Source organism: Onychostoma macrolepis, chromosome 11, assembly GCF_012432095.1.
Source record: "Onychostoma macrolepis isolate SWU-2019 chromosome 11, ASM1243209v1, whole genome shotgun sequence".
Taxonomy (NCBI): domain Eukaryota; kingdom Metazoa; phylum Chordata; class Actinopteri; order Cypriniformes; family Cyprinidae; genus Onychostoma; species Onychostoma macrolepis.
In genome coordinates, this window is record NC_081165.1 from 23,399,909 (window position 1) to 23,419,517 (window position 19,609).

At 38.0% G+C, this 19,609-nt stretch overlaps 1 protein-coding gene across 7 annotated transcripts in view; it reads right to left on the reverse strand.

Moving 5' to 3' along the window:
* Positions 1-342: 342 nt before the first annotated feature.
* Positions 343-19,609, reverse strand: part of ect2 (epithelial cell transforming 2) — a 28,621-nt gene continuing 9,354 nt past the window's right edge. For 2 of the 7 annotated variants that reach the window (XM_058792178.1, XM_058792176.1), the window contains 17 exons: positions 19,318-19,433; positions 18,958-19,020; positions 16,326-16,548; positions 15,227-15,351; positions 13,924-14,043; positions 13,781-13,849; positions 13,556-13,666; positions 13,221-13,317; positions 12,894-12,975; positions 12,651-12,729; positions 11,439-11,558; positions 9,466-9,604; positions 7,565-7,719; positions 6,847-6,954; positions 6,565-6,705; positions 5,008-5,306; positions 344-1,196 (listed from right to left, as the gene is read on the reverse strand). In XM_058792178.1, the coding sequence (XP_058648161.1) occupies positions 5,019-5,306; positions 6,565-6,705; positions 6,847-6,954; positions 7,565-7,719; positions 9,466-9,604; positions 11,439-11,558; positions 12,651-12,729; positions 12,894-12,975; positions 13,221-13,317; positions 13,556-13,666; positions 13,781-13,849; positions 13,924-14,043; positions 15,227-15,351; positions 16,326-16,548; positions 18,958-19,020; positions 19,318-19,433 (2,036 nt within the window). In that variant the 3' untranslated portion in view covers positions 344-1,196; positions 5,008-5,018. Of the gene's footprint in view, positions 1,197-5,007; positions 5,307-6,564; positions 6,706-6,846; positions 6,955-7,564; positions 7,720-9,465; positions 9,605-11,438; positions 11,559-12,650; positions 12,730-12,893; positions 12,976-13,220; positions 13,318-13,555; positions 13,667-13,780; positions 13,850-13,923; positions 14,044-15,226; positions 15,352-15,731; positions 15,852-16,325; positions 16,549-18,957; positions 19,021-19,317; positions 19,434-19,609 lie in introns of all 7 variants that reach the window. The other 5 variants (XM_058792180.1, XM_058792179.1, XM_058792175.1 and 2 more) reach the window with 4 other exon arrangements.

Genomic DNA, 19,609 nt, shown 5'->3' on the forward strand with positions numbered 1-19,609 from the left:
AGGCCCAGATACTTTATTTACTGTGTTCTGCTCACGTCTTTCAAAGTACTCCATTGAAAGCGATTGTGGATGAACACTTTCATAATGTGAACTACACCTAGTGGACTCACTCATACATGCAGTCACCCACACAGACGGGAAAAAAAATGCTGGATATCACATCCGTGAAATGTGCTGATTTCAAAAACAGTCCTTGAGACTCAGTGGAACGTATAGTTTGGGCTTTAGTTTATTGTGTAAGATAGAATTTTTTTTTGCAGTGTTACATTCTTACCTGAGATCCTATTCAAACAGACTCCACATACAAACAGACAAGAACACGATGAAGGCTTTATGCTTCTTTTATTGATCAAGAATAAATGAAGTCACCTTCAAAAGTAGTCAAACCAATAACATAAAACCACCCACTCCAAACAAATCTGCAGTAGGCAAAGACATTATATGAATCCCTTTTACAGACAAACGTGAAACATTTGTGACATAAGTGTAGTGACTAAAAAAAAAAATGGTACAAGCAACGGAGACATTATTATTAGCATGACAATCACAAAGAGGAAAATTACAATATTTACACATAAATATAGACAGAAGGAAAGGTTTACATATAGAAGTGATTCTGGAGAATAAATATGGCAGGTAGACCGCAACAACTCTCTTTTGACTTGTAGAAACCAATACCCCTAAATCAACAATAAAAATCACTTCTAAAAGTATGCAAAAATGTAAGGCTGCGTTTAAACCAGACCTTACAATGGCAGCTCAGTGCATTTCCACTTATATGCAACAGCTAGATGTGTATAGCTTTATAAAAGCTGACAACTAGATTAGTTTAGATTTTATTATATTATCTTATAAAACATTAAGAAATACTTTCAGTGGTTAATAACTGTGTGAAAACTCTACCCATCTTATTAAAATCAGAACCTGTCAGTTATGTCTCTTTAATGTTAATTAAATGTGACCAGACTTTGACATCAACACAAGCTGTCCTTCATTTGCTGGGTTCTGGACCTGTAAATTAAACCCAGGTGGGGGGCTTGGGCTGGAGGCGTCGGGCAGACGTGGTACCGTAGTGTGGAAATTAATTACAACACTGGACGCAAAGTTCAGAACAGGTGAGTTGTGGATCGGCTGAACGTATGATACTTCCTCTCAAAGGCGGAGGACAGGTTGATCATAGATGGGGAATGAGCAGCCTGGAAAAAGAAAACGGAAAATAAAGATGTAATATAGTGATGAAAGGAGAGTTTTAGGGTTATTCTAGGTTATTTCCATTCTAGTCTGTAATTAGTTTAAGACTCGAGAGTGCTGAATTGTAAATGGTGGATGTGTTAACCTTTGGTGCATTTTCATACCCAGAAGACCTTGTTAAAGTTTCAATGCGGAGTTGAAGTGATGGTTAAAGATGTAAAGCACTTAGGGCTCTTTTTACAAACTATTTATGCTGGAGTCTAGGAGGGGGCGGTATGAGCTTAAAAAAAAAAAATTCATGATGCGAGTAATTTTAACACACCATCATTATACCATGATATAATTCAAATAGTTTATACATTAAATACCCAAACGCTAATCCCTATATTGGACATTCCAGCAAATTAGTTCATTTACGCATGTAAGATATTCATGTTTTAAAGCTTGGATGCAATCTAGAAGCTTATAAAAATTTAATCTGGCATTACTATGAAAATTTCAATTATGTAACATGACTTAAACAACTTAAAACAGCAAAATTAACATTATAAAAACCGATCAATCTAACCCTAAATTCTGATTAGTTGAGCTCAAGTTTTTGTAAAAGCAACCAAGAATTGAACAAGATTAATTGAATTTATATTGAATCTATAAACTGAAATATATAATAATGTGTCAAGATGACATTTCTACAATCACATGGAATCTGTCTCACTTTACTTTTTAATCGTCTTTTAGAGAAAAACATTAAAGTGAATAAATTACAAAATATTCAATATAACTACAGTGTCATTTATATTGGCATGTAATTTGGCAATAAACAGTTCACACACAAAAAAAGTATAACATTAAACTGTGAAATATACGTGTATAATATATATATATATATATATATATATATATATATATATATATATATATATATATATATATATATATATATATATATATAAATAATCTGTCAATATTTTGGAATTAATATATTTTTAATTTTTTCTTAGTATATAATTTACATAAACATTCTACATTGTTAGTGCATTAATATCAGTTACTTTTTACATTTCCATCAACAGTTCACTCTCATTATCTAACTATCATGACAATGCGCCATTTACATCTAGTCTTCATTTCCAACCAACATTTTATCTGTAAATTTGTTAAAGAATATATTTAGTGTCACACCGCCCTTCCCTGCTGAAGTCTACACGACTACAGCTCTTCTTCATGGGTTTAGGGTAGGAACTAATCATTAAACAGCTTTGAGATTTTCTGTCTTTTGACCAAAAGCCAGCGTTGAGCCTATTTGAAAATGGAAGCATTCTCGCAGAAGCCTGAGGTTCACAGGTTTTTGTGGGAGTTTATTCAAAAGAGGTGAGAAGAGGCGAGGAGAGAAATCCATGTTAATGATATTGGCTTTACAGCTCGCTGTGATAAGAATGCACACGATTGACCCTTGTTAAGTGTTCACCATTCAGAACCGACAGCATTACCCAAAGGAGTGTTAACCTCCAAGCAGAGGATAATACTGTATTCTTCACTATAAACAGAGATGTGAGGGTGAAAACGAGGTTAGCAAACCACAAACCCAATTTCTTTTGTTTTACTCTTACTCACAGATGTAACAAGCACCAGGCTGCTTTCACACTCGCACACCAATAATCCTATTGCTTAGCATTGCTTAATAAGAGTTAAGGTGGCCTTGCACTGCTGTTGGAGGCCTCAAGATCAATAAAGGCGGCCAATGGCAATGAGTGGAAAAAAAGCCATTTGATGAATTGCCTTGAGTGTGCGAAACGAAACATTAAAACGCTATGAAACGCACACACACCAGTATACGGATGATAGTTAATGGGATCAAATTAGAAATAGGAGGAGATTAAATCACGGTCATAAGCCAAATTTACGGCTGTCACACCCATAGAATATGCCAGTACCACAGTAAAAATATGAGATCACATCATACACCACAGCAACAATTACGTCTTTATATAAGAGCCGTCATTATACTGAGAATTATAGAACTATAAAAGCATCTGAGATCTCATATTTCACCCTGCATAAATGATCTGATGTCAGTGTTAAAGGGACGCTTCACCAAAAATAAGTCACATTACTTCACACTTTTTTGGTGAAGCAAAAACTATAGTTTTTATTCAATGGAAATCTTGTTTTTAGTTAGAACAAGTTGGATGACAATTTTTTTTTTTCTGAGTGAACTTAAATTTATTTTCTTTTAACCCTCATGTCAAGCATGAATGATGTTTTTTTTTTTTTTTTTAATTTTGAACACTCTTTTCCATATAATGAAAGTGAATGGAGAATTAAATGAAGCATTATACAAATACTGTTTCGGTATTATAAACCGTTTCATATGACTTATGCTACAGTTAAAATTAAGTAATATAATCGTTCTGAGCTAGAAACAGACAAATATTTGAGTCATTTTGACAGTTTTCCTCTGCTGTCCAAATCCCAGAGTTGCCATGTTAAACTATTAATCAATTCATTTAAACAAAAGAAGTTAAATGAAATTTAATTATTTTCAGCAGCATTATTTTTTGGGTAACACTTTAGTATAGGGACCAATTCTCACTATTAACTAGTTGCTTATTAGTATGCCTATTAATGTGTGACCCTGGACCACAAAACCAGTCTTAAGTCGCTGGAGTATATTTGTAGCAATAGCCAAAAATACACTGTATGGGTCAAAATTATTGATTTTTATTTCATGCCAAAAATCAGTAGGATATTAAATAAAGATCATGTTCCATGAAGATATTTTGTAAATTTCTTACCATAAATATCAAAACTTAATTTTTTATTAGTAATATGCATTGCTAAGAACTTCATTTGGACAACTTTAAGGGCGATTTTCTCAATATTTTGATTTATTTGCACCTTCAGATTCCAGATTTTCATATAGTTGTACCGCGACCAAATATTGTCCGATCCTAACAAACCTAACAATTTTGAAAAATTGACACTTAAGACTGTTTTTGTGGTCCAGGGTCACATATATTGGCTGTTTGTTAGTACTTATAAAGCACATGACCATATTCTACATCCCTAATCCTACCCAATACCTAAATTTAACAACTACCTTACTAACTATTAATATGCAGCAAATTAGGAATTTATTACGTCAAATGTCGTAGTTAATTGTTTGTTAATAGCGAGAATTTGACCTTAAAATAAACTGACCATTTTTTGTTTAAATACTTAATAATAAAAAAAATAGCTAAATAGAAATAAATAAAAGCACATAAAATTATCAAAATTTAAACTAAAATTAAAAGCTAATTTATAACATTAATAGATACTATAATTTTATACAAATCATTCTAAAATAAAAGCAACAAGTCAAATTTGAAGACATGACATTGATATGATGTGGCCACATGGCGCACATTTGTCAATCACAGCGTGGCAAGTGTGAATATGCAAAATACAAATGAGATTATAGCTTCTGCGTATAAATTGGGTGAGGATAGATTGTCAGTTTAAGCTGAGTTACTATTATGGAGCTTTATTTGTCATTTGATGGATCCCCATTCACTTTCATGATGAGAAAAATAGTGTAGTACTAGTAAATTTCTCAACTTGCTTAAAGTCATTCTTAGAAAGGCCAGCATGAGGATGGGTAAATGACATAATTTTCATTTTTTAGTGAATAATCCCTTTTGAACAGGTCTTCAGATCATCTATAAATGAGTGCCACCACAGCCCATCCGTGCGGTAGTGAATTAGTGTCAACACCGTCCCCAGATGTGAGTTAGTAAGTCACAGTGAGTCAAGAGGCAGAACTGCTGTGCTCACATTTAAGAGTCCTACAGGAGGGTCTCCCGCCGCGGGGACCCAGGGAACCTGCGCTGCGGCTTTGGGGGCGCCAGCAGCTCTTGGCACAGAGCTACGGGCTGGGCCGCTGGGAGGGACAGGATGGATGGTCTGAGCTGGGTTTCGGGAGCCGCTGGTTCATCAGCCCTCTCTGGACTGCACGGAGTGCGGACACACACCGGGACCCTGGGCCGCGGGGCATGGTCCAGAGAGTTTGACCGCTGAACCACTGCGCTTTTAATAGAGCCCGTCAGACTGAACGTAGAGGCAGAACGAGACATCTACACTCACATGGAGGGAAGAGAAAAAGAGAGAGTGCATTAACCTCGTCTTGCACCGCCTTTATATCGCACACCCTCACAATCATTCACTTTAAAATTGAAAAAGGAAGTGAAAAATTTGAGCGTGATCTCGTTACGAACGTAGGGATTTCTCAAATATTTAGAAGTGCATGAATCACCTTAATGAAAAAGGTAAAAATATCCCTTTTCAAATGGAACAAAGAGCACAAGACCCCTGATGCTGAAGGAAAGAAAAGCATGAGTGAATTACAGAGGCAAACTGCAAGTCCTCTGAGAGGGAAATGCAAACCAACCAAATTGCCAAAGGTTCAACTGTAGAAAATGAGATTAAAATGTGCAATTTGACTGTATGAGAGATTTGAATTCATGCAAATGCCTGTTTAGACCAAGTGTGATGTGAGTGAATGACAAGTACGCAATAATTGAACAATTTACGTGGCAAAATTATTCTCTACAGTTCAATGAATAGTCATCATTCTCTGGGGGAAAAAAGGTGCCTGAATAAAAGAAGGATCATTGTAGTTTAATAATTTGGATTCAAGGCTTATTCACACCAAAAGTGAAAATTTGCCACAAAAAAGATTTTCAGTGGAAACAATACACTCCCTGTGGACCCATTCACACATGACAGAATTTTATTTTTATTTTTTTCCTTCGTTTGACAAAAGAAAAGCACCTGCCAATAAGCTTTTGGGTCATATGTCTGGCACTGGTATTCACTGGTCTCACAGAGCACACATATACTATCATTAAAAAGTTTATGGCGAGAATGTTTTTTATTTTTTTATTTTATTAATACAGTAACACTGTATTTTAAGGTGTCTTTGTTACATGCATTACATGTACTTACTATTATAAAAACTCTACATTATGCATAATTACATGCAAGTAACCCTAAGCCAATCCCCAATCATAACCCTCACCATTTAGTAAATACATGTAGTTAATTAATATTACTCAGTACAGTGTATAATTAACAAGGACACCTTAAAGGGGTCATATGATGCGATTTCAAGTTGTCCTTTCCTTTCTCTTTGGAGTGTTACAAGCTGTTTGTGCATAGATAAGATCCCTGAAGTTACAAAGAGATATTCTTTATAAAAGTTAAGACTCGACCACGCCCCCCTAAAATGGCTCATTCAAACACGCCACCACATGTCTACGGTGTGGGAAGATTTGTAAAACACCACTCAAATGTGGAAAAGAGAAGAAAATGTGTGAGAGCTTGTGGACTCACAGCCAGTGTGGCGCTGCTGCACATTCGGCCCATGTGATCGGCATCTGGGCCAGGACTCCTCTCATCTGGGGTACCATTGGCTAAAAAGGCCCTCTGGAGCACACGCTTGGGGGTTTTAGTGAAAGAAAATGCTCTCGTGACCTAAAACACAAACATGCACAATTAGCCTGTGTTTTCTACTTTATGATGTCATTTTGAAGAAAGCGCCCTGAACGTTGACATCAAGACCAAATCTGTATGCGCATGGTGTCATTTTCGATACTTTCAAGTTCCTCTCCCTACCTTCTTTGACGTTTTTTTGATGGCCCTGGACGCTCGGCTGAGCGTGCTGTCCATGTCCTTTGTGCTCACTTGGACAGAGTCAGGATCGGTGCTTTGAATGAGATCTTCCTGTTTAAGACACAGAAAATTAAATAAATACACAGCGATACTGCTGGCCTGTCAAAATGCAAAGAGAAGCATCACTGTTCAGCCTTCCAAACAGCTGGGGCTTCTTGATATTCACAGGAGCAGAGAGAGAGTGTGGCTGCATTTCACGCCGGTGACGTGTGGGTAGGTCACCACCTCATGGCCAGTGGGAGAACTGCAGGCCAGGCCGAAATGCATTTAGCCGCAGGGTTTGGTCTGGATGTTTAATTATAAAGGCAAATACATGCATCCGTCTGCCTGCGCCAATTACATGTGCCGTTTCGGAAGGCCTGGGCGGGACCTGCGGTTCTGCAGCATGAAGATAAAGACGTCTGCGTCTGAAGTGTAAAGTTCAAGTACAATTCCACTCTTAATTACATTAATCTGCCTCCCAGTTTAACCACACAGGAGCATCTAATAGGATTAGCCAACACCAAAAGGCCCACACAAACCTCCTAATTTATAGCCACAATAAAAAGAAAGCAGAGCTAATAAAATAAATAATTGAGTTCTGTTCCAGACCTGAGGGGGGATGATCTGAGAAGGAAGTGGCCATGTTGCTATGTATGTGTGTGTGTGTGTGTCCGCTCACCGCATCAGCTCGGCAAATCGTGTTGGCCACTTGACGACAGAGAGTTTTGAGCCAGGCAGATTTGAGCGTGTCTTCGGCCGTCAGCTGGAAACTGAATAACAGGTTCTCCTGTTCCGTAGGAGGACGTACCACCAGGGCAAAGGCGTTCTGACACTCTATAAAAATAAATAAATAAAAAAAAAAAAAAGGAAGTGTCAACTGGTGGAGTTTTTACTATACCATCAGCTGGCTACTCATAAAATTATGCTCTTTATGACCTTTCAGCTTCAAATCCGTGTTTTGATCACCCTGTCAGGTTTCATTTTCTGATAATGACCAGCTGGCTGTACATTAATACTTACATTTTATTTGTGTGCAAAACCAAATCAAATGAAATGAAATTTCTTTGTAAAGCATTTAATTCAAACATTTTAAAAGCTGCCTATAACTACATGGTTATAAAACAATTTGGGGTAGAATTTAAAAAAGGTAAAAGATAATGTAATATCATCCACCAAACCTATATAAATGACGTTTTTATTAATATGCATTTGTTTATACAAATGTTAATTGGTTTGTGTCAAAGCCAACATAAAACAACATTCACACGCCGTCTTGAATTTGTTGTCTTTCCAATTGAAACAATATTCAGTAGGAAACAATGTAGGGCAGGAGTTCATTTTATCCATTGCGATTTGACAGGATCACCACAAGTGCACTACAGGGAAATTAGCTGATTTGAAACATGAAATGGTTTCCAGTACAAGGAGCTGCTCTTGTGGAAGCACAGATCTGAATCAGAGTCAAATTTCCAGGCTTCACAATGTGATCTTCATCAATAATGTGCTATTATGGTGTAAAATTATTGCTTTCCTGTGTCTTTAGCTCATCGAAATCCGGTAAAGTAGGGCTGAGTGATATATTAAATATGCACAATATATTCTGCTGGCAATATAAAATAATTCTGTGAATATTGCTAGCTAAGATATTATGGGCTTTTTATGTGGCCATTGAATTTCCTAAAGACCATGGAATCATTAGTTTTGAGATTCTTTCGTTTCCTTGTTTGGCATGAAAGTGGTAAGCCAGACGGTTTAATAGCATATCTGCTTAAGACAATAACAAAAACCCTGTTGGACCTGTTTAAACAAAAACACGATTCTTAAACTACACTGAAAATTACTGTAAAATTTTTTTTTGATTGAACAAGCTTAAATTTACAATCAAAACCTGTATATTTCATTAATCGATACACTGTTAAAAAAAACCTACTGAAATAATCTGTTTTAATTGCTGACAACCACCAAAGCGCAGATGGAAATGAGAAAGACACATGATAAATCAGAGCTCATTACAAGTAGCTTTTCCACAAGCTGAGGTTAATATTATTATCAGTACACAGGGTGCACACGGTGTCACGCATACCAATACAAAACACCATCATTATAACACACCACTCTAAAATCATGTAATAAGTACTCATTTTAACAACAGACGTAACATAAAACCCTAATGTACAAAACTGACTAAAAAGAAATTGGTTATTTCAATGAAAAACCTTCTGGGAATGTCAATTTACGTTTTTGTTTGTTTGTTTTCCCAGTTAATTATAAGATGGCTTCTTATTTTTCAATTCTAAAAAATGTAAATGTAACAATATTTCATAAAATGCCCCGTTAGATTTATTACAGTAAGGGAACTTACCATTAACCAATTTTACCAAAGCATTTTTACAGTCTTTTACCTTTAAAATGATGTTAGAATTTTCTTAGTGTGTATCCTCCTGGGCAGCTCTAAAGTGACACACTTACACATAAACAGACTTCACCTCCCTCTCCAGGATGCTAATTCAGAACACAAAACTAAAAAATGCATGAGTGCACTTGATGGGATGCATGCAGCATGCCATGTGGTCCCCTCACCTTCTGTGTCTTGGATGTCAAGGACTCTTCTGATCTGGGACAAAGGCATCAAGGCTATGTGTTTGAGCTGGGCGGGCGGCCGTGTCTGACCCAGTGGACTCCGGAACGTGGTTATCACCTTGTGTCTCTTCCTGGCGATCTGAACATGAAGACGCAGAAAGGAAAAAACAAACACACAATTAAACTCTTAATACATGCATCTTTCTTCATAATGCAGGAATGTAAAATGTTCTCTCCTGTGCTCTGGTGGAGCAGTGGGGAGACCTTCAGGTGCTTTAGAGGAGTCGAACTATGTAATGCATATTGGGGTGACATATGCATGCAGAGGACTTCCTAAAATGAATAATTGATCACTCCGAGTGTTCCCTTCTCCCTGCTCTCATTACCAGCCCAGAGCCAGCATTGGGCAAAGAGGACCACAGCCGCGTGCCGGCACACGCTAGCAGCCCCCTCCACAGTGCTTAAACGCATCCCCTCACTAATTGGGGAAACAGGCCAGAGAGTCGAGTCAGCAAGCACAGATTGCACACGCATTAATTATTCCCTTTTACTGTACACCCATGAACTGAACAAACAATTGTTGAGGTTGCTGAAAATTTGAAGACGACGACGGAAGGAAATTTAGGGAGGAGACAGAGGGAAGGGAAAACCTTGTCCACTCAGGTCTATGACATAAAGGACCCTAAAATTTTTAAATCAATTTTAAATTAAGTTGTGGCTTAATGGATAGAGAGTCGGTCTTGTAACCCGAAGGTCGAGGGTTCGAGTCTCAGGTCCGGCAGGAATTGTCAGTGGGGGGAGTGAATAACCAGCGCTCTCTCTACCTTCAATACCACGACTGAGGTGAGACCCTTGAGCAAGGCACCGAACCCCCAACTGCTCCCCGGGCGCCGCAGCATTGGCTGCACACTGCTCCGTGTGTGTGTTCACTACTGTGTGTGTTCACTACTGTGTATGTGCACTTGGATGGGTTAAATTCAGAGCACAAATTCCGAGTATGGGTCACCATACTTGGCCACACGTCACTTCACTTTCATAGCATTTGCTAGTTTCTCAGAAAGGTAATATTTCAAAATGTTCATAGATTTATGAAACATTTTGATTTAATGAAAAATGTCAAATGGTGTAACCATCAAAATTAATAACATTTTTCTGACACGCTGAATACATGCGTATATCAAGTATATCAATTTGTTTTCAACATTTTAAAAGTGAAAAGTATTTTACAACTATAAATACTTCAATCATGAATTTTCTGGTGTTTTCTTGGTAAATTTATTCGATTTTGACATTTTAAGAGACTTTTGGTCTTTTTTTTTTTTTGGTCAAATACTTCATGTTGGAGGAATAGGCAAAATATTAAAAAGGTGCAGGACTACAAGAAAACAATTATATAACATAGAATTTTTAATAGCCAGAAAGCATTTTAATTAAGAAAAACATGATTATCACTGAAGAGGTGTATTCAAATTAGTGTCAGTATTAATTTCTAAGTTTTTATTTATTTATTGTATTTTTTTTTTTAATATAAAATGTAAACTGAAAACGACTGGAAAGATCCAGATACATAACAAACAATAATAAATGTCGCTTAATAGCTCTACAAACCAACTGTGAATAGCTCCAAAGTGCAGTCAATCTGATACTTGACATTCACTTAAATTAAATCAATTTAATCGTTTATTCAAATGCAATGTGGGTGTAATAACAACAACAATATAGAGAAACTCTAGCTAGCAGCTTGACATCATAAGGCTTTCATTAATCTAACACCATAAACAAGACCAGAAATCAAGATTAATGTCTTTCATATAGTGGCACTGCTTTGGGGAACCTGATGGAGAATTTGCATTATGAAGAAACTGGGTGGGTGTGTGTGTGTGTGGGGGGATGGAAATACTGCCCATCTGTAGTATTTCCAGAAACACATTGAGAAGAGTAGTAATGGTACAGTGACAAAGACTGAGCTTTACCTCCAAACAGTCGTTGAACAGAAAGAGTGTGACGTGTTCTCCCCGATCGCAAGGTTTGTCTCCCAGTGCAATGGTTTCCACCCTGTGAACCAGACTCCGGTGTGACGACAACAGATTGGCCTGCAGGCGCACACAAACATACTAAAAAAATCAGTTTCCACCTTGCAAAACATTTGCAAGCTTTTCTGCAAATGAATTAATTATAAGTGGCTGGTGTGCAGAAGTTTGTTCAACCAAACACAGCGCCCGATAAACATGCTGCATTTCCTGTCCCTGAGCCTGCAGATTCCTCAGAGTGCTGTTCCTGGATCAGCTTCTGCTGTGTCCATGCCGATTCAGTTCCCACGAGCTACAAAAGCCAAACTGATCCAGGAAAAGCACTCCCATCTGCGGGCGATCATTGGTTTGGCAGCCCCGTCTCCAGACGTAGCTGTTCTGGGGCGAGTCTGACAGGAGACAACAAGAGCTGACTCACTCTGATCCATTTAGTATTGAGAGAAAGTTTCAGACAGCACGTCTGCATCTCTTACCGCAGAGAGAGGAGGGACTGCAGCCAACAATACAGTGTCACACTTTACAGTTTACTGTTAAAATAGCCACATTTGTAGCATTTATATTTAGTCCACTTATAAATGTTAGTCAAGGTTTCTAGCAGCAAAAACCGTCAAGTTAGTTTTACATGACCATTTAAAAACAGGCTGTTTCTGCTACTGTAGCTTTAAATACACTATAATCTCTCTCCTATGATTGGCTATCTTCGGTTTCAAAATTGTCAAATAATAAATGGGTATCAGGGTGAAAATGGACAGTCGTGTGTTATGCTTTCTGACTACGATGATTTCTGAATGACCTGTTTTCATGGTTGGGGTGGACTGGCGAGGGAGATTTGCTTGGTGAATGTTGAAGTATGCTTACATCATACTCTTCTTTCAAAAGGGCAAGAAGAATCCCATTGGTCATAATATGGTCACTTCAGTTCGTTTGGTTGGGGCGTAGAAATTACGTGAAGCTATTTGAGAGCTGTGACAGAGGGTGACGACTTTCAGAATATAACATCTTTTATTGCGATTTGTTGACTCAAAGACTTGGAAAATTGCACTACTTATATAAAAGGCAAGCAAATTACAGAATTGGGTGAATCATTTCTTTGAACTCGACTGAGATGTGTGTAAATCTAAGATATTTCTGGAAAAATGAAAACAAATTACTCACAGGGCAGCCGTCCACCTCATAAACAACATCAAAAATCTGCTTCTGTCCCTCGGTTTTCCTTTTATCTTCATTTATGTGGCTGTGAAAATTAAAAGAGAGAGAAATAAAGAAATCTTTGTATAAACGTCACCGTTTTAGCACTGAAAAGCTCTTTCAGCTAAAACTGAAAATACATTTTCGGCCAAATATTTTTGGTTGCATCATTAGTTTATGTTAAGGAAAATTTGAAATCGCAGAACTTACGTCATCACTTCCTTGAGAGACTCGATGGCCTTTTCCAGGGTCACTTTATCAGGGTTGTCATCTGATGTGTGTTTCTTTATATCTATAAAGAACACAATTCACTGTAATCATGTTTTCTTTCATCAGCATACAGAGGTCAAATATAACGTGTTAGTATTTTGATTTTTTTTTTTTTTTCCATGTAATGGAAAAACATTCATTTTTAAAACTGAATTGAACAAACTCCAAAGTATCTTTTTAAACTATTTAAATCACCTGGAGTCAGACAGCTTTACTGAATAGAAACAGCTCCAAGCTCGAGCTAACAGCCATATTTATGTGAATTACCGTTCAATAGGAGGGCAACACTGGGCAGTCTCTGCACAGGACGAATCAAAAGCTCAGCGAGAGTCTGACGGCCACACTCAGGTTTAGCCTGATTAATCTGGACAACAAAATCAAAGAAAAGATGTGAATAAACGACATTCACAAAAAATGCCCATACAAACCCACTCAAACATAGAAAAGGTTTTTTTTTTTACTGTTATCTCAAAAAAAATATCAGAGAATAGAAAATGGGCACCCTGAGGTTGAAATTCCATTAATTTGGCTATTTCTGGCAAATATATCACTTTCTATATAAAACTGAAGTCTTTATACACACTAAAAAGAGAAGATAGTACCTTCAGGAACGCATGAAACCTCGGCTTCTGTCTCTCACATCTGACTATAGTCTCTTTGCTCATCTCAAAGAAGTTGACAAATGGTGGGTAGGCCTTCACCAGCTCTCCAGACTGAGAGAGAATTTTAAAAAATAAAGAGAGATCACAAAAGCTGCCATTCAGTCTTTGACGGCATTGTGAGCTTCACGCCGGAGGAGGTCGAGTTCAAAGAGTCATCACACTCACATATTTCAGGATAATGTCTCCTACGCTCCTCTCTTCAGACCAGTTCATCACCAACTCCTCGAGATCCGCCTGTCAAAGCACATTTATCAGCCAACACGTTCAGCACAACCTTTACTCAGCGTTTTGGAAAGGTTATTGCCTACCTTTATTCTCGTGTGCACGTCATAGATGTCCGGAATACTGCCAAAGATGGTCTTGATCTCTTCCTGAGCTAGAATGGGGCCGCCCACCTGCCCCTCTTTGTCCAGGGGGTATTTGAAGAGCTAAAAAATAAAAAAAGAACAAAAGGAAATTAGATCACCAAGCAAGAATGGACCCCGAGACTGACCAGCGGCGCAGGACTTGACAGCAGTGGTCTGCATTCCTACGGGATCACTAAAGGACCTGATTAGATTTGTTGCAGCGCAGGACTAAACCTCTGATTTGTAGGCATGGGAGGGTGCTATTTCTAAGAGATGTCAGCCAAAGCAGACAGTTTGATAGTAGAGTGGAATGGTAGTTTTAAGTATTTTTCAGCCTATTTTTTTCAGACATCATAAAATAAACCCTACAACAGAAGTTTAGAAACTACCCCCCAAAAGCTGGAACTGTTAAGATTTCTTAAAGTTTTTGAAAGAAGTCTCGTGTTCACCAAGGCTGCATTTATTTGATCTAAAATAGTCAAAACAGTAATATTATGAATTTTTTAATTTGATCTATTTTAATCTGGATATACTTTAAAACGTAATTTATTTCTGTGATGGAAAAAAGTTTAATTTATCCAATCAAAGCAGCCATTTATCCAATCTTTAGTGTAAAACATCCTTAAAATCGTATTAAGGATGAAAAATGTATTATATCGTAAAATAATTAATTGTAATGATTATAATTATTATCCTTTAAGAAACTTAAAATATAAAATAGTTAAATATTTAATTAAAACATACATATACACACACACACACACACACACACACACATATAAACATGCAAGTTTAATAAACTGCAGAGAATATTCAAAATGGAAACAAAGTACAGTTCTGCAGGAGTGGAATGAAATCATGCAGATCTCTACTTGACAGCTACTCCATAAACTTAATGAAGATCCAGTGGACCACAATGGAAAGGTCAAGCTATTCAGTATTGCCTGATGATCTGACTCCACTGTTCAGTGAAATTTGCTGGGCTCTGATTGCAGGCATATGATGTGGCATTTACTACGCAAGCAGACACAGAAGTATGTGTGTGTTCGTATGAGCTCCACATGTAGGGGTACAAAGCAAAGCTCAAATGTTCATGGCATTGGTGTCCAAATCTAATTTGTTTTTCCACCCTACTGGTCAGAGGCACTGGCTCAGTTTGATAAGGCCACAGCCAGGTACTGTGGATTGCCACTTTCCTATGTGTGTGTGTGTAAGAAGGAGAAAGACAGACACACACACACACACACACAGAGAGAACACAAACCTGCAGGACCGTGGCCAGGATATCAACGTAGTTGCTTTCGGTTTGGTAGAGCTCCTTGGAGACCTGCCAGCGCGCGGACTGCTTAGAAAGGGCAGGAGTTGAGCTTTTGGGAATTTTGGCATTCTCTGAAACATATAAGCAGAGATTCAGGGATAAGCAGCTGTAAATCGCACACTGTTACTTCTTATCCTCAGATGTGTTTCATCTCTTTTCTCAAAATATCTGTTCGAAAATCTGATAAAGGGAAAAAAAATAAATAAAATTGTAATATAAATCTCGTGCCAAATTGCGCAATGTTTCAAGTACAAAGGAATGATAGAGAAATTAAAAGCAATGTCCCATGTTCAACAAAATAAAAAATAAAAATCAATCAAAAAAAACTTAATTTTGAAGAGAAATTGACATGAGCAACCATTTCTACATTTAGTGAAAAGACTACGTTAATGGCATAGATTAATGTTTGTATTCATCCTGAACCCTGAGCTAAAGTTACCATGAATATCACCTGTCTGGTCTGTTTCCTTTCTGCACACAGGAGTGCTGATACGCTGCAGTGGCCTCTCTTTCTCTGATCTACTCTGTCTGGCACTCCTCCGCCTACCGCTGCTCCTCCTGCGCCTGCGCTCTGCAAAAGACAGCGGCCTCACTCATCTAAAACACACTCTGACTGCTCTCCTGGTTCATCTCAGCCCTGGCTGGGATCACTCTGGACCTCTGAGATCAAAGTCTGGAGAGCTCTGGAACACTCTCACATAATGCAGTGGGAACTCTGCAAACTTTTCAGACAACCAAACCAGTATTTTTTCTGAGAACCGAAGGATAGAACATTCTTCTGTTCGTTTGTCTAACCCAGGGGTGTCAAACTCAGTTCCTGGAAGGCCGCAGCCCTGCAGAGTTTTGTTCCAATCCTGCTCCAACACACAAACCATCTAGCCTGAATGACTCAATTAGCTGGATCAGGTGTGTTTAATTAGGGTTGCATCTAAACTCTGCAGGACTCTGGCCCTTCAGGAACTGAGTCTGACACCCCATGGAAGACAGGGGGAGTGTCATATTATTTGGTTGCTATTCACAAGTCATATCAGAACATTCATTTCACCTCCGCTGGATTTGCAGGTGTCAGGTGTGTTGGAGATGTCCAGCAGGGAGCCCATGGAGAGGGAGTGTTCAGCCGAGGGTCTTTTGCGTGGTGGGAAGGGAGAAATCTCAGTCTCCTTGGTGAGCTGAGCCAATGTTTCTCTAAGACGGCGACGTTTCCGGCCACTGTTGGGTGTCGTAAGAGACAGCAGAGACACGGCCTTCTTCATCGCAGGACTCTCCGGCTGAGAGGTAGACATGGTGATAAAAGATATGAGTGTATTGCTTTTTATGAAGCTGTAAAAATTTTTTTTTTTTTTTTACCAAATCTGACCATAAATTTAATTGTATTCAGAAAACCAAATACTGACAAAAAACAAACAGATTATAACTATTAGTGAATTTTTTTTTAAAATTCCTTTAAATAATTCTTTTAAACCTTTCACTTGGTCTAAACTTGTGAGCTTCTTTCTTCTATTGAGCACGAAAGATGATATTTTGAAGAATGTTCTATGGAAGTCAATGGCAACCATCAACTGTTTGGTTACCAACATTCTTCAAAATATCTTTCATGCTCAACAGAAGAAAAACTCAAGTGGAGCATAAGTAAACAACAGCATCTTCCCTTTTATGAAGTGCAACATGGGATACTTTTTAAACTATACTTAAAGGTGGGGTATGTATTTTTTCAAAAACGCTTTGGAAAACTGAGTCGGGGTCAAGTAGCAAAACAAACTTCAAGCCAATCAGCAGTAAGGGGCGTGTCTACTCATGATGCAGAGGAGAGAGCGCTCAGTGCACATGACGGACATTAGCCAAGCGACGACAGAAAGATAGAGATGGTGGATAAAAAAAATAAGAGGAAAACATCTGCAGAACAAAAGACGACACACCGTGTCTACACCGGACGCGACAGTTGCCCTGTCGTGGTCCGTCTACACTGGATGAGACAAAACGACCATTGAAAATCATTTTAAATTTGTCTCAATATGTCATAAATAGAATGCGGCAGCAGTTTACTGTCAGGGATTTGTCGTGTCCCATCCAGTGTAGACAGCATCACTGATTATAATAGGGCTGCAGCTAACGATTATTTTTATTGTCGACTAATCCATTTATTATTTTCTTATCAGTTGATGAATTATTTAGTTAAACTATCAATAAATAATAACAGTAACTTCTGCAATTAAACTTTTAATATTTTATTCAAATGTTTTCTCATAATTAATAATTTACAAAAATAAAAGAAAGAATAATAAATACAAAAAATAAGAAAAACAACAAGAGAGAAATTAATAAAAAAGAAAAAGAAAATAAATAATAAGAAAAGAAAGAATAATATTAATAAATAATTATTATATACTAAGAAAGAAAGAAAGAAAGAAAGAAAGAAAGAAAGAAAGGATGCAAGAAAGAAATAGGCTAACAATAACAAGAAAGAAAGAAAAAGGAAATAATTACAGGGCAGCGATACAAACAATAGAAATGCACTTTATGGCTGCATTCACAAGTTACTGTTTGGGACTGACAGCATTTGCTTACAGGTGAGAGACTTTAAATGTTTTATTTATTCAGCAGATTAAAACATATGCTTGAATATCTGTATGAATGAACAGCTGAAGTCACAACCGCATTCAGGACACTAGAGCGACAGAATCAAAAATGATGTCCTAACCCCGGGAAGTTTTATCACAGTTGACAGCCTGTTTTTAAATAAATGAGCCCAGTCGAGGCTTGTCCTATCCATCACAAACTTAAACAACTTACAATGACTTTAAATGCTTTGTTAGCGAGTGCAGAGAGCGCGTTTGGTGCGCGCGTCTGAGAGCTCGCGCAATCGCGCCCACGGCACGGTTGTGAATCCTGACAATGTAAAGGCGTCAGTTTGGCTATATATATATATATATATATATATGGTTCTGATGGTCGTATAATAATAGAATGCTCCATGTACGCAACTCTATGAAGTGATGTCGCCATACTAGCCTTTACCTTCTGCTCTAGTGTCTTGTTTTGTGTTAAACATGACAGAAAAACAGTCTTAAGTAGGGATAACTGCACATTCACGCAATGGGCGTGGCTAAAGGTGTGACTCGTCGACGCATTCCTTGCTAATCAACTTATTTTCATAATCGACGACGTCGACGAATCGCTGCAGCCCTACATTATAATGAGTTCTATAGTATTTTGTTGCGCCGCGATACTTGCATCCGGTGTAGACACGGTGTTAAGATAAGGCAAGAAGTAGGACCTGTGTAAATATCGGATCAGCTTTCCAGCGCTGGAGAGAACTGAAGGAGCGGGAAGGTCTGCGATCGGGCGCCGAGGTTGCTTTGTTTCTTCTCGATAGGAGAGTAACATTGGTTTTGCTTTGTTTCACAGAACTAATCGTTGCGGTACGCATGTGTGGGGCATAGCTATCAAAATAGGGGTGAGACCCTTTTGGGGTAGGCGTGTGTTTGTTTTGGTGACTTCAAATGTCAACACTGGCTTCCAGAAATCACTTACCCCACCTTTAAGGAATAAGGTCCATAATTTTTGTCTTTAATTAAAATTTAAGTTTTGCATTATTATGCAGAAAGAAAAAAAAAATTTAATTTGCTTTTTAGTTTATTTCCGCAACCCAAATGCTGTCATTTTCCTGGTTTCCTCACCTTTTCGTAAGAGTACATGGTTTCCCCAGCACGGGCGTCCATTTGTATACTGCCCCAAAACCACTGCAGAAAGACACAGAATGAGAAATAAAATGAGAAGGTAATATACATTCATCTAAAATACCTTTTATTAAGACCTTTAAATACACACTGATGCATTTATGATCGTAACTGAACTACTAAATCTCCTGACGTGTGCCAAAAAAGACTCCCACTCCTCGCAACCTACCAGATACCAGACTACAGACAGGTAGCAGTGTAAAATAACAGTTTTTTTTTTTTAAACACTTATTAAGGAACCACACAAAGCCCAGTGTGTGTTTCTGTGTGTTAGCTTGTGAGACTAAGTCAAGTTCATACCTCCTGCTTCACTACATAGAGTCTTTTGGAGGGAGTAAAGGGCAGTTCTTTAATGGAGTTCTCCTCAACTACCAAGTGGGTGCACCTTTCATCACCCACCGCCTGGAACCGTCCACCTGGACAAAACAAGCAGCACACAATCCTTTAAAAATCCCCCTCAAGCAGAAGACAGGGGTCATTTGCTTTAACAGAGAAGGTCTAGCAATAAAATACAGAAGTATATCCTGGGGTCAACATCTCAGATGAATAAGAGTGAAAGGCTTTGGTTAATCGAGAATTATTTAAGTAGAGG